This window comes from Prionailurus bengalensis, chromosome C1 (genome assembly GCF_016509475.1).
Source record: "Prionailurus bengalensis isolate Pbe53 chromosome C1, Fcat_Pben_1.1_paternal_pri, whole genome shotgun sequence".
In the NCBI taxonomy this organism is placed as follows: Eukaryota; Metazoa; Chordata; class Mammalia; order Carnivora; family Felidae; genus Prionailurus; species Prionailurus bengalensis.
Window position 1 is genome coordinate 34,383,454 of NC_057345.1, and position 14,838 is coordinate 34,398,291.

At 44.7% G+C, this 14,838-nt stretch overlaps 1 protein-coding gene across 4 annotated transcripts in view; it reads left to right on the forward strand.

The window, feature by feature from the left end:
* ST3GAL3 (ST3 beta-galactoside alpha-2,3-sialyltransferase 3) overlaps positions 1–14,838 on the forward strand; it is a 201,996-nt gene that overhangs the window by 80,322 nt on the left and 106,836 nt on the right. For 2 of the 4 annotated variants that reach the window (XM_043574705.1, XM_043574703.1), the window contains exon 3: positions 3,407–3,454. The exons of the other annotated variants lie outside the window; for them this stretch is intronic. In XM_043574705.1, the coding sequence (XP_043430640.1) occupies positions 3,407–3,454 (48 nt within the window). The remainder of the gene's footprint in view (positions 1–3,406; positions 3,455–14,838) is intronic. 4 annotated transcript variants of the gene reach the window in all.

Below are 14,838 nucleotides of genomic sequence, written 5' to 3' on the forward strand. Positions count from 1 at the left end.
CTGTTTAGAAAGGTCATCAGGGGTATAGGGGCACCTGGGTGGCTCAGTCAGTTGGGCATCTGGTTCTTTGTTTTGGCTTGGGTCATGGTCTTGCAGTTTGTGGGTTCAAGCCCCACTTTGGGCTCTGGGCTCATGGCTCAGAACCTGCTTGGGATTCTCTCTCCCTCTCTTCCCCTCCTGCAGTCTGTCTGTCTGTCTGTCTCTCTCTCTCTAACAAAATAAATAAATAGATAAATAGATAAATAAATAAATAGAAAGAAAGAAAGAAAGAAAGAAAGAAAGAAAGAAAGAAACATCATCAGTGGTATAACGGATGATGATGGAAGTGGGCCACATCAGAGGCAGGGGTATGGTTAGGGGCTATGGAACAGTTCTAACAAAAGCAGATAGATAGATGTCCAGAAAGGGGAATTTACAGAGACAGAAAGTAAATCAGTGGTTGCCTGGGGCTGGAGGTGAGAGCAGGGCAGGACTGTAAATGGACATGAGGGATCTTTTTGGAATGATGGAAATGTCGTAAAATTGCGTGTGGTGATAGTTACATAGCTCTGCAAATTTTCTAAAAATCACTGAATTGTACATTTAAAATGAATGAATTTTATACTATGTAAATTATACCTCAGTAAAGCTTCTTTAAAAAAGAGAGGGAAAAATAAGGGGCTCTCTTCTAGAAGAGCTGTAGCACTGAGAGAAGACAGATGTGTGAAATGTTGATAAAGAAGAAGAGGTTGTAGAGGGAGACATTGATTTGATCTCATACAAGATAGGACGGTCACCTATCTGATCAGCCCGGTGTCCTAATTGTGCTTCTGCATCTTTGTGAGAAAACTTCAACCCTACCTTCTACTTGGTAGGTTTCACGGCATGTGGATCTGCCCGTAATTGGAAGCACAGAATGTCTGCCTCTGGACCCTTATCAGAAACCATATCTGTCGGCTCTCTGCCACCTTGTTCTTTGTAAACATTTGGTTTTAAAACATAATATTTATGAAGCATCTGTGATCCATTTACTTCTCTAGGTACTGTTATTCAGCAAATGGGTAAATTTTTGTTTTATTAGAGAGAGAGAGTGCATGCAAGCAGGGGAGAGGGGCAGAGGGAGAGAGAGAGAGAGAGAGAGAGAGAGAGAGAGAGAGATTGAGAGAGAGAGAGAGAGAGAGAGAGAGAGAGACCCAAGCAGGCTCCATGCTCAGCGTGGAGACCGATGTGGGGCTCAATCCCACAACTGTGGGATCATGACCCGACCTGAAATTAAGAGTAAGACGCTCAACCGACTGAGCCACGGTTGGGCCCTTCAGCAGATGGTTACTTCCCGGTGTTCTGCTGGTAATGTGCCAGGGAATAAAGCAGGTATAGTGTCTGCCCTCGTGGAGCTGATAGTCCAGCAGTGGGGACAGATGTATGTACAGTTATGATAATGATTTATCATGTGTTGGGTTTCCTTGTGCAGTAAGAGAAAATGACCTCAGCCTGAGGTCAGAGGATATGGCTGGGGTGGGGGTGTGGCTATAGACCCTGGTCCTATATACATCCAGCTGGCTTTCCCTGGTGGTGAGTGAGCCTTTTGAATATGATCCCTTTTGAGTCTGGGTTTCTGGGGTTATCTTGGGCCTTATCTCGGTGTTCCTTGTAATAGCTTTTATTGAATTATGCATTGGCTTTATTCCATCATTTTGTATGAGCTCGCGTTGTAAGAAATAGCCATACAAGAGTCACGCTTATGTATTATAGAAATATTGTAGAAGTTACAGTCTTCAACGTCATATAGGATCCCCTTTTATTTAAATTTTTTTTTTCAACGTTTATTTATTTTTGGGACAGAGAGAGACAGAGCATGAACGGGGGAGGGGCAGAGAGAGAGGGAGACACAGAATCGGAAACAGGCTCCAGGCTCTGAGCCATCAGCCCAGAGCCCGACGCGGGGCTCGAACTCACGGACTGCGAGATCGTGACCTGGCTGAAGTCGGACGCTTAACCGACTGCGCCACCCAGGCGCCCCTAGGATCCCCTTTTATTATTAGGACCCACAGGAGAAATTTCTTCCTGATGACTGTTTCATATTTGCTTTTATATTTTGGTCTTTTAGTCGCCCCGAAGCACCCTGCTGCATCACGCTTCAGGTCTCCACACAAGTATTCTCTCTACCTGGAATGCCTCATTCCAGGGGTTTGTGGGGTTTAACCCTCACTTCTCCCTCAGCTGTTAGTCCAGGTGTCACTTCTTCAGGGAAGCCTTCCCTAACCAGCCCCCAGTCCCCTTCCAAACTCGGTCTGATTCTTTTTTTTTTTTTTCATTTCTTTAATGTTCATTTATTTTTTGAGAGAGAGATACAATGCGAGCAGGGGAGGGGCAGAGAGAGAGGGAGACACAGAATCCGAAGCAGTCTCCAGGCTCTGAGCTGTCGGAGCCCGATGCGGGGCTCGAACTCACAAACTGTGAGATCATGGCCTGAGCTAAAGTCAGACGCTTAACTGACTGAGCCACCCAGGTGTCCCTCGGTCTGATTCTTAATAGAGATATTCAAAGCATTCTGTTTCACTCAGACAATTTTTAGTTGGGTGATTTGTTGTTTGGTAACTTTTTTTTTTTTGTCTCTTAGACTGATGTCAGGGAGACCTGTGAGGGTAGAGACCATGCCCTTTTGTTTGTGGCTGTATCTCAAAGTCATAGCATATTGTCATGCCCAATAAATATTTGCTGACTGGTCAAATGAATGAATGTGCTGTGGGTACTAAATCTTGTGACTGTTCATTTTCTCCTTTCCTTTGGCAGTTTGGGAGCTCAGGCCTTCTTGATTCCACCTGTGGCATATGCACAGGTCCTCATGGCATGCGTTTTGTGCACTAACATTCCCCGGACTATGTAATATTTTTCCTTTCTTGACTTCTTCATTTTTTAAAAAATTCCAGTGTGTCCTGTAAATTCCTGTAGGCCATTTTAAGCCCTTCTGGGGAAGAAATAATAAACAAATTGGGTATATGAGTAGGAAAAGAAAGGGAGAAGTCAAAGGGAAGTGTTAGTGCCTTTAACCAGCTGCAGAAGAGTTTTCTTTTGCATTGCTTTAATTTTATTTTCATTATAAGAAGGGGGAAAAAAAGTAAATTTGTCCCCTAGTTTTGCAGGAAATGCCTGTGAAGAATTCGAGGCCTGTCTCTGCCCTGAGACGTTCCTCCCAGTGGTGGGAGGCTAGGGGCTGGGCTTGGTAGGGCCTCCTGGCCCAGTGGATGGGTGGGCATGGGCCTGTGGAGGCTGTCCATGCAGCTGAGTTCCAATCCAGTTGATTTTCCCTCATGGGGGAGGGTTTGGGCAGAGTCAGTGGGAGCTTGGTTTTTTTTTTTTTTTTTTTTTTTTTGTCTTTTTAACTCTAGCAAGGAGAAAGAAATGAACTTGTCCTCTTGTGTTGCAGATTCAGTGGTTCTTTCCTTTGACTCCGCTGGACAAACACTAGGCGCAGGTACCAATCTTCCCCCCTCTGTCCTTTCTGCACTCAGCACTTGGCCACATTTGAAGTGGAGCCTGGTGAGGTGGGGGGGGGGGGGGTCTCTGGGAAGGGCAGTGGGATATCTCAGGATTGTGGGAAAGTCTTACAAAGCTTTTCTGGAGACTTGTGGTCTAAGAAGTGGGATGTAGCATCTAGAAGACTCTGCCAGTTGCTTAAAGAATTTGCAGTAGATGCTCCTTCCTCATTCAGATCCATCCAGCTCCATAGAACAGGAATCTGTTTCCTGAGCACAGATTGCGGCCTAGAGGGTGGGGCAGAGGGCATTAAGAGGCCCGGAGCTCTGGGTATGTTGAAGTAGATAATTATCCGGCCTCTCCAGCAAAACCTTAGGCTGAGGAGAGTGTCCCGGCTTCCTGCGGACATACACTGTTGCACGTTTGCACGCACATCCCGTGTGCCCCAATACACACCTCCTCCAGGGTGTGCACTTTACTGTGTACTTGTGCCAACCCACGTGCATGTCATCATGCTGCCTCTCTTCCCTGTGTCGAAATGTGGGACTCACAGATGGACATACAAGTCACCTTTGACACCAAATCACTCCGGCTCAGTGGAGCTTGGCGGTGAGCAGAAAGAGACGTCGTTTTGATTCTTCACCTTGGCTGACATCACGTTCGTATGGGAGCCCCAGGACGACTTTCCTTTGTGAGAAGAGCATCTCCGGGCATCAAGCCTGCATTTCTAGTTGGAGATAGTGGGCCTTGGTGGTGGGTGCTGCCTGTGAACAACAGGGAGACTTTGCTGGCCTGCCGAGGGCAGTTAATTGAAGGCGTGTAGCTGTCCTTGAATGCAGCAGATTGGTGTTTCACAGAGCAGCCCTGAGGCTTTGGCAGTTGTGGCCATGTGGGCAAGGGGAGAGGTGAGTTCAGAGACTATAATCATTGCTACCACTGCTTACTAAGGGCCTACTATGTGCCAACACTGTGGTAGGTGCTTTATACACATCGTGCAAGGTGGATAGTGTATCTTTGATTACAGATAAAAGAAACTAATGCTCCCAAAGGTGAAGTAACCTGTCCAGGACCACTCTTATCTGTCCACCTCTAGAGCTCATACTCTCTCCCTTGCTATCTTGCTCTTTCATACTTTGTATGCTTGAGGTATACTCCACTCAAATGCTGAGACAAGAGAGATCACTTTAAGATAGAGTGGACAGACAGAAAGTTCTTAAATAGACACAAAAGTTGTGTCTGCTGCTATAGGAAAAGATCAATCGCTTTTGCTGTATTAAAGTTAAGAACTTCTCATTCACCAGGAAGACACCATTAAGAGAATGAAAAGGCGATCCAGAGTGAAAAAAAGATATTTATAACATGAACAGCCAACAAAGGGTGTGTTTCCAGAAAAGAGAGCTACAGAAATCAACAGGAATAAAGAAACAACCCAGTATCAAAACAAGCAAAAGGCCTGAGTAAGCACTCCATGAAAGAGGAAATCCAAATGGCCGATAAACTTATGAAAACGTGTTCGGTTGCATCGCTGCCTAGGGAGAGGCAAATTAGGATTACCTTGAGATACCACTGCACATCCACCAAAGTAGCAAAACTTGAAAAGCTCCATATTCCAGTATTGGTGAGGATGTGGGACAGTGGAAACTCTGGGTCTCCACTGGTCAGAGGATAAATTGGTTACAATCCTTTAGAAAAGACTGTGTAGTATCTAGCACAATTTGAATATACACATACCTCATGAGCTGGCACTTCCTCTCGTAGCTATATTCCCTACAGATATGGATGCGTCTGTATGTACCAGGATATATGTACAAGATACATGGACAGGAATCTCTCTCATTGGCTGCAGCTAAAGGTCTGGACAGGTGCATTTAGCAGCTGTTTGAGGACTCTGAAATATAAAGAGTAGTAGGCAGATTGGGGGAAGAGACCAGAATTAAAAGCACTACCACGCTGGCAGTGAATTTTTCATTTTTTCCTCTGGTATCCCATGTCCTCAATGCAAGGCCCCAAACCCAGCAGTGCCCGTTAGGGAACAGCCAGAGAGAATTCCAGAAGACCTCTAGTTATGGCTCTGGGGCGGGGATGGGGCTCTGAGACTCAGACAGAGGGGGAAATTCCAAAGGTTGGTTTTATTTTCCTCCCTTCTCCCTCGTGCCTTAGACCGCAGGCAGCCCCACTATAGTGGTGGTGGTACCGCCTGTGACAGCAGTGGGGTCGCCAAGCACCTAAAACTGAAAAAGGGAAATGTTCCTCTCTGATCAGAGGAGCTGTAATCCCAGGATGGTGGGGGCAGGGGGTGAAATCGGTTGCTCTTTTTCCTCCGCCTTCCTGCTGCTTGGGCCCAGATCTGGGTACCGTTCAGGAAATGTGAGGGACAAGGCGGTAACTAAGATCTCAGCTGTCTAGCCAGAGGTCCGAGAGGGGGAGGCCCGATGAACTGGAAATCATCAGGAGAAAACAGGGAAGAGCTCAGGAAAGCAGCCCTTAAAAGTTGTTTATGAACAGCTAACTGCTGAGCTGTGCACGCACGCATCTGATTCTAGCAAACACCAAAGACTCTGAGAAGTGGTCCAAGGGATAGACCACTGACTGAGTCCTAGACTGGACATTGGGTGGTGTCCACAGAGGACCCACTTGAGGAGGCTTTGAAAATGGAACTGGCATTGAAACTATAACCTATGGAAGGCTGGTCAAAACTTGCCACCTAAATCCAACCTGGTTGAGAGTCTGGTAAAACAAAAATGTCAACACTCTCCACTGGATTTAAACAAGACCTAAATGTTCATAACCTCATATTCAAAATATCCAGGATACAATCCAGAATTAATCATCATGTGAAGAACCAGGAACATCTCAACACAGATGTTGGAATAACCAGACACTTCCTTTAAAGCAGCTGTTATGAAAATGCTCTCCAAAATAAGGGCAAACGGTATTGATGCAAAAAAGATAGAAACTGTTAGCCACTACCCCCCAAAAAGGAAATAAAAAGGAACCAAATGGAGATATAAGAAAAAAAAATGCAATAGTTGAAATTTTAAAAACTGAGTGGACTCAATAACAAAATGGAGATGAAGAACAAAGAATCAATGACCTTGAAAGGAAAGCAATAGAAATTACCCAATATGAACAACAGGAAAGAGTTACAAAGTTGAGCAGAGCCTCAGTGACTTGTGGGACAACACCAGAAGGTTTGCCGTCTGTTGTTGGAGTCGCAGAAGAAGAAAGTGCAGTGCAGAAGAGATACTCAAAGAAATAATGGCTAAAACTCCCCAAGTTTGGTGCCCACCTGGGGTTTATCCTAGAGATGGAAGGCTGGGTCAGCATTCAAAAGTCACTCAATGTAGTCCACCATGTTCACTGTCTAAAGAAGGGGAACCGCATGGTCATGTCAATTGGTGAAGAAAAAGCATCTGACAAAGATTCAGCATCTACTCGTGACAAAAACTCTCAGCATGCTTAAAAGGGAACTTCTTCAACTGGATGTGGGGCATCTACAAACAGCCCACAGCAAACATCATGCTTCATGGTAAAAAACTGTTCTCCCCCAGAGATCAGGAACCACTCCTAAAAGTCCCAGCCAGTGTGGTGAGGCAAGAAAAAGAGACAACAAGAATATAAATTGGAAAGGAAGGAATAAAACTGGCTCTCTTCATAGGTGACATGATTGTTTACATAGAAAAATCTCAAGGAATCTACAAAAAAAATCCTAGAACTAATAACTGAGTTTAGCAAGATAAGAAAGAAGATGAAAATGTAAAAATAAAATTATATATGTTAGCAATGAATAATTGAAAATAAAAAATTAGGGGTACCTGGGTGGCTCAGAGGGTTGAACTTCTGACTCTGGATTTTGGCTCAGGTCATGAGCTGTGGGATAAAGCCCTTTGTGCTGTGCATGGAGCCTGCTTAAGATTCTCTCCCCTCCCCCCCCCACCTTTGTTCTCTCTCTCTCTCAAATGAAAATAAAAACACATAAATAAAATTAAAAAAATAAATTAGCAGTAGCCCTCCTCACCCCAAACCAAAATAGTTACATATAAATCTAATGGAATGTGTGTGGGATCTGTGTGCTCAAAGCTGTTCCTCTCCCAAGTTTTTGTCCCCATCTGCCCAAGTGTTCAAGCCACAGACCCGGAAACCTCTTTGATTGTTGCCCCTCCTCTCCCTTTCTCACTTTTTCTGTCTTCGCAATGTGTTCTTGTCTAGCCTTTTTCCAGCAGCTCTGTCCAAGGTACCATCTTCTCTCCCCTGGATAAGGAAACATCTACTGGTCTCTCTGCTCATTTGTTGTTTTCCAGTAGTCCATTCTCCACATTGTAGCCAGAGTGATCTTTTAAAATGTACATCAGATCATATCTTGTTCCCACTGAAAACTCTCCATTGACTTCATGGTACACTTAAAATAAGACCCAAACCCCATGACCTATAGGGTCTGACTTGCTAGCTCTTACTGTGGTTTCTCTTGAGTTTTCTCAACGCTTAGTCCATTTTGTCCCTCTCTGCCCTCAAGCCACATTGGCATTCCCGTGAGTCCATGAATATGCCAGGCCCCTTCCTGCACCAGGGCCTTTGTACTCAATGCCTCCTGTCTCTAGAATGCTTTACTCCTGCTTTACATGACTGTCCAAGGTCTGTGTTCAAATGTCACTCTGCAGAAAGGCCTTCTTGGATCACTGCGTCTAAAGTAGTCTACTCTCTTGACACCCAGTCCTTCTCTAAGAGAGTTTGTCTTTATTTCTTCTTGGCACTTATCCTTCCTTCAAATTATCTGCTATTTACTTGCATACTGTCAGTCTCCCCCAGTAGAATTTGGCCAGGGACCTTGCCTATCTTGTTTATCACTGTGTCCCTGGTACTTAGAACAGTACCTGGCATATACTAGGTGCTCAGCAAATATTGAATGAAAAGTAGGAAAATGGAAACCGTAATGTCCATCATGTAACACATACTTAGGGATTACATAAGAAATGGCACATCCGTATGGTGAAATGGACTCCAACAGCCATTAAAAATGATGCAGTCTTATATTTATTGACACAGAAGACATTAGGGATATTGTTGAGTGAACAAAACAGGAACAAAGAACATGTATATTGAGGCCACACGTAAGTAAAATTATATATGCACGTTCACACATGTATTTATGGAAAGAGATTTCTGTGAAGGTAGTCACCAAAACGTTTGAAGGTATTAACTTTAGAAAATCGGAATTTCAAATGGTGCTTACTTCATGCTTTCAGAATCCAAATGTAGGGGCGCCTGGTGGCTCAGTCGGTTGGGCATCCTGCTTCAGCTCCGGTCATGATCTCACGGCTTGTGGGTTTGAGCCCTGCATCGGGCTCTGTGCTGACAGCTCAGAGCCTGGAGCCTGCTTCAGATTCTAAGTCTCCTTCTCTCTCTCTGCCCCTCCCCGACTTGTGCGCACTCTCTTTCTCTCTCTCTCTGCCTCTGTCTCTCTCTCTCTCTCTCTCTCAAAAATAAAGAAACTAAAAAAATAAAATGAAAATCCAAATGTAAAAAACTTATATGGTAAGCATGTGTTAACCCTAAACTGGGGAAAAAATAAAATTATTTTTGTTTGAAGAGAGGGACTCTGTCTTATTTTATACAATAACTGCTTGGTGATTATTTGTACTTCTCTACCTACTAGGCGGTAAGCTCCATGAAGTTTAAGATACAGACTGCAGAGTGAGCCATTTTTTTCTTTTTCCTGCCCCAGCTGCTCTTTTGACGTGTTTTCCACCAAAATTCTGCTGCAGCTTCACGCAAGATGCCCCGACATGGTCTGGACACGCTTGCTATCATGAATAGAATTGAATTCACTGCATGCCCTGCTCTGGACACTGGACATTGATATTTTCCCAGGACAGAGGGGAAATGGGTACATGACCCCTTTGCCTCCACTGGCAGGGCTGGGGCTTTTACCTTCCAGGGGAGGTTCCACTTTCCTTTGTCCCCAGATGTGTCACAGCTGTGCTGTGCTCAGAGGGAGCGTGGTGCAGAGTCACAGGAGATCGGGGCTTATCAGGAGTTTCTTGCGAGGCCCTCTCTGCCCCCATGCCGATGTGCACCCATTTGAGATTGGATTTCAGTGTGTGAAGTTCTAAGTTATTTTACTGGGTCACTTAATTTAGTCTAGGTCAGTGAATTTTTCTGTTTATTTTATGATACTGCTTTTCCTATTTTAGTTTGTCTTTGATTAATTGATCCTCCATTGTGATTTATTTCCCTGACTTGAGATGATGTGGGAGCTGTTTGCATTTTGGCCAGCCCGTCTCGGGCCGTGGTTAACTCCCATGATTCACGTGGGGGGCAGCAGCAATTACTTAATGAACATCTGCTTTGTGCAGAGCATAGGGACAGCTGGTGGGAATTTCTGGTGGTCCCTTAGAATGAAAAAAGGAAGTGGGTCACTGGAGACCAAAAATGCCAGCAGCACAGTTGGCTCGCGACATGCACCTGTGTTCCCAGAAATTCCATTCTAGGGCTCAGTGGCCTGCTGATGAGGCTAGAGTAGGATACTTGGCTTGGGGAACTTTCAGGGAGGTCTCCCTTCATTCTAGAAGAGGATCTCGCTGTGTCATGCAGTGCTCCCAGCTGTTTACACGTGAGAGAGAACAGAGGCTGAGAGTGATACTAATTTGTACACCATGCTGAGATAAACAGGAAGACACTGTGTGTAATCGGGCATTGTGAAAGCATTCATAACTTTCTTTTTTTTTTAATGTTTATTTATTTATTTTGAGAGAGAGAGCAGGGGCAGAGAGTGAGGGAGAGAGAGAGAATCCCAAGCAGGCCCTAAGATGTTAGCGCAGAGCCTGAGGTGGGGCTTGATCTCACAAACCATGAGATCATGACCTGACCTGAGATCAAGAGTCAGATGCTTAACTGACTGAGCCGCTCAGGCACCCCAAGCATTCATAATTTTCTTTTCGGAATTATTAACAAAGTGAAATACAAAGTATTATGGAATATATTAAATGTTGAATTGCTATAAAATAAATATTTTCCAAGTTTTTTTAAAGTTTGTTTATTTTGAGAGAGAGAGACAGGCAGGGAGGGGCAGAGAGAGAGGGAGAGAGAGAACCCCAAGCAGGCTCTGCACTGTCGGCACAGATCCCATGGCGGGGCTAGAACTTACAAACCATGAGATCGTGACCTGAGCTGAAACCAAGAGTCAGACGCCTAACCGACTGAGCACGCAGGTGCCCTAATATTTTCGGATTTTTAAGTGAAAAGCTTGAGCTTGTTTCATTGTTCATAAATTTTCATATCAGGGTTTAAGCCTCAGAGGTGGTCAGTTTTCATAAATGTTCCATATATGCTTGAAAAGAATGTGCATTTTCTACTCAGTGGATGTAAGTTAGTCTATATCAGTTCAAATTTATTAATTGTTCTGCTCAAATCCTTTGAATTCTCACTGATTCAGAGAGCCTGGTTTTTCAGTGGTTGTGTTTCCCATTATGATGACAGGAGACTTGTATATTTCTCCTTGTAATTTTTGTGAATTTGGCCTTTTAGAGAGAGAGGTTTTGTCACTAGGTACATACACATTTGAGTACATAGCCCCCTTTTGTTTATGTCCAGTTTCTGAACCTTCTAGAAGTTTATGTGAGGTCAGAACACTGACCTAGTCCTTTGGAATGGAAATGGAAGAGTTAATGGTTAATTTCGGAGACCTGAGTCATTTGAAAAAGCACCGTGTGCATTCACAGGTCTGACTTGGTACAGGTGCAGGAGGAGAAGAGCAGATATTTGCATTATCCATGCCACTTCCCACCTGGAGCCAGGCAAAGGACACACATGTGCTCCTCGGCCAGGGGGTTTTGTACTGCTGAGCTTTGCAGCCTGGCTAAGGCAGGAAGCCCAAACCACCAGACTAAACATTTCTCCTTCACTGCATAGCTGTGGGCTTGCTGCTTTGACACCTGAGGAGAGAATACCTTCAGGTGCTGGGGGTGCTGTATATGCACATCAGCCTACATTATGCCTGGCTGACTGGTGAGTCCCAGAGTCTTCTGTACTTACTACAGATTTGGGATCAGTGGACTGTCAATGAGGCCCAGGCTTTACTGCCAACTTCCCCAGATGTGAGTTGACGCTGAAGAAATGCTCAAACTAGCATTTCCGTATTGTAAAACTGAATTCACATGCAACTTCGAAAACACATTCATAAACAGTGAGATGCTCTGCGATCTGCAGATTTGCCTTGTGCAAACCCGACGGTAGGAAGCTCTGCTTCTATGTCCCAGAGCATTATGCCTCGGCCTTCCTGATTGCTTTCTCTAGTTTATATTTCCTGAACACTAGACTTAAGCTTCCCTGCCAGTCCCGGAATTCTGTGAGGAGCTGGGCACAGATCCAACCACCAGTACCAGCTTACGAATATGAGAGTGGGGTGCTTGTTGGTAAGATCCCCGGATGTGCTGGAAACGGGCAGTCAGAAGCCTCAGAAAGTCTTTGTGGAGGAAGTTAAGTTTTAGGCTATTATAAATGCGGGGAGGGAATTAACCTTGGCAAGTGTGGAGTCCTCAAAAGGGAACCCCAAAGTAAAAGCCAGAAACCGATACAGGGGAGGAGTTTCCCCAGAAGAGCAGGGCAGCCTCTGCATAAGCAGAGGTGACTGTGATGCAGTTATCTGTAGGGCTGGGAGCAGAAGTGGCCAGAGCACTGTAAAAGGTGGTGGGCTAGTGACAGATGAAGCCACTGATGCCACCATTGTTACGCTTTTAATGTTGCCCCCTTGCAAGGGGTGGAGGAAGACAAAGAATCCAGGTCTTGGGGTTACTATTAGGGTCTCTTGGTCATTAGGTCACTCCCTTCATTCTTCCATTTGCTTAGCACATTTACGGAATACCGCCTCTCTGCCACACCCCATACGAGGGGCTAGAGATACAGATACATATAGTTAGGATTGTTTAATTGCAAGCAACAGAAATGGAACCCGGCTAGTTTAAAAGAAAAAGGAATTTACTGGAAGGACACGGGTACCCATAGAATAAAATTAAGCATCAAACAGCTGGCCCTCATAAAGGACACAAAGGGCAGTGCCAGGAATCTAGATTGCAACCAGCGGTCCATTTTTTCAGCATCCTGTTTCTCTCCCCAGTGCCACGCCGCCTAAGAGAGGAGGGTCCGGCTAACCTAGCTGTTGTCGAGTGCCCCCACTCTGGACAGGCAAATCCCACTGACAGTCTTACCACTTGCCTGCTGTAGAAGAAAGGCAGTTCCTTAAAAGAAATTCAAGCGGCTTGTTTCCAAAGGGAGGCAGAAGTGCCGTGAGGGCAAGTAATCGTTGATGCTTTAATGCTGCGTTCGAGGAGCATGTAAGAGTGGGCACATCCGAGGCAGGAGGGTCAATAAATTCTCTTCTGAAAGAGAGTACGTTTGAACTACAGTCTAAAGGATAAGCAGGAATTAACACGAGTAAAGAGATGAGAGCACATTTCAGGCAGAAAAAAGCTGCTTCTACAAAAGAGTCCTATGCCGAGGGAGCTCACGGCTTATGCAGAGAACTGAAGAAGGCTGGGATGGCCTGAGCAGCAGGCACAGGGCGCAAGATAGTGGAAGATGGAGATGGAAAGGTAGCTAAAAGCCAAGCCATGAAAGGTCTTGTGGCTCTACAAAAATACCTGTTAGATTTTGCTTTGGTGACAACCAAAATCTTGAAGGATGAGTGGGTGTTTGCCAAGTCAGCAGGCTGAGGAGGGCATTACAAAGAGAGGTAACGTGGTCCGAGTAGCTCTCAGGCATAGAGGCTGCACACAGAGGAGTGACGGAAGGTGAGGCTAGGGAGACAGGTACAGAGTGAGAGGTGGCTGTGTGGTCAAAGCAACAGTGCAGATGCGGCAAAAGCAGTGGCCGTGGTTTAGGGAACAGGATCTGTATTTAGAAATGAGAGAGAGTATACCAAACATGTCTGTCTTGAAGTACTGAATGGCAATGGCACTAGCAAACAAAACAAAACAAAACAAAACATGTGGCTGGGGAACAGGGTGCACATAAATCTGATTTGCAGCATTCTGAGTTTGCGGTGACTGGATCATTTAGGAGCAATGCGTAGGAAAGAACCAACGTGGAAAGGGGTTGGGAATAATGTTAAAATTATTTTTAATGTTTATTTATTTTTGAGAGAGAGAGACAGAGCATGAGCAGGGGAAGGTCAGAGAGAGAGAGGGAGATGCAGAATCCAAAGCGGGCTCCAGGCTCTGAGCTGTTGGCACAGAGCCTGACACAAGGCTTGAACCCACGGACCGAGAGATCATGACCTGAGCTGAAGTCGGACGCTTAACCAGCTGAGCCACCCAGGCGCCCCAGGAATAATGTTTTAAGTGAAAGGAAAAGCAGGTACAAAGGGCTGGAGATCATAGATACTTAGGAGGCAAATAAAATAGTTCAGTTTGGTCAGAGCATAGACTTTGGCAGGGGCAGGGTGGCAGTAATATAGGGACTCCAAAAGTAAAGTTGGAATGGTCACTGTAGGTCAGATCCTGAAGGACCTTATGAATCAAGAGACTGGGATTCGTTGTTAGAACAGTAGAGGCTGTTCAAAGGTTTTAAGCAGGGTTATGACATAACCATGTTTGTCCTATAGAAAGATAGCTCTGACCATATCAGGAAGAATCTATTAGAGGGGGACAAGACAGGAGGCAGGAAGCCTAGCAGTAATCCAGATGAGAGGTAAAGCTGGCTTCTTAGAGAACAAAAATGAACAAAAGTAAGTGGGTTGGAGATCCATTTAGAAGATGAAATTAAAAGGACATGGTAATTCAAGCACTCCGATGTTTATAGCAGTGTTATCTACCATCGCCAAATTATGGAAATAGCCCAAGTGTCTATCAATTGATGGATGGAAAATGAAGATATGGTGTATATATATACAATGGAATGTTAGCCTTAAAAAAGAATGGAATCTTGCCATTTGCAAGGACATGGATGGAGCCAGAGAGTGTTATGGCAAGCAAAATAAGAGATAGACAAATACCATATGATTTCGCTTACATGTGGAATTTAAGAAACAAAACAAATGAGCAGAGGGGAAAAAAAGAGAGAGAGGCAAACCAAGAAACAGACTCTTAACTATACAGAACAAACTGATGGTTACCAGAGAAGATGTGAGTGGGAGGATGGATTAAATAGGTGTTAGGGATTAAGGAGGGCACTTGTTGTACTGAGCACTGGGTGGTGTATGGGAGTATTAAATCACTATGTTGTACACATGAGGCTAATATTACACTGTACGTTAACTAACTGAAATTTAAATAGAAACTTTTAAAAAACGGACATGGTAATTAAATAAGAAGGAAACAGAAATCAAGTAATTCTCTCAGGTTTCAAGCTTGGGCAGCTGGGTGAATAGTGGTACAATTCATTAAGGTA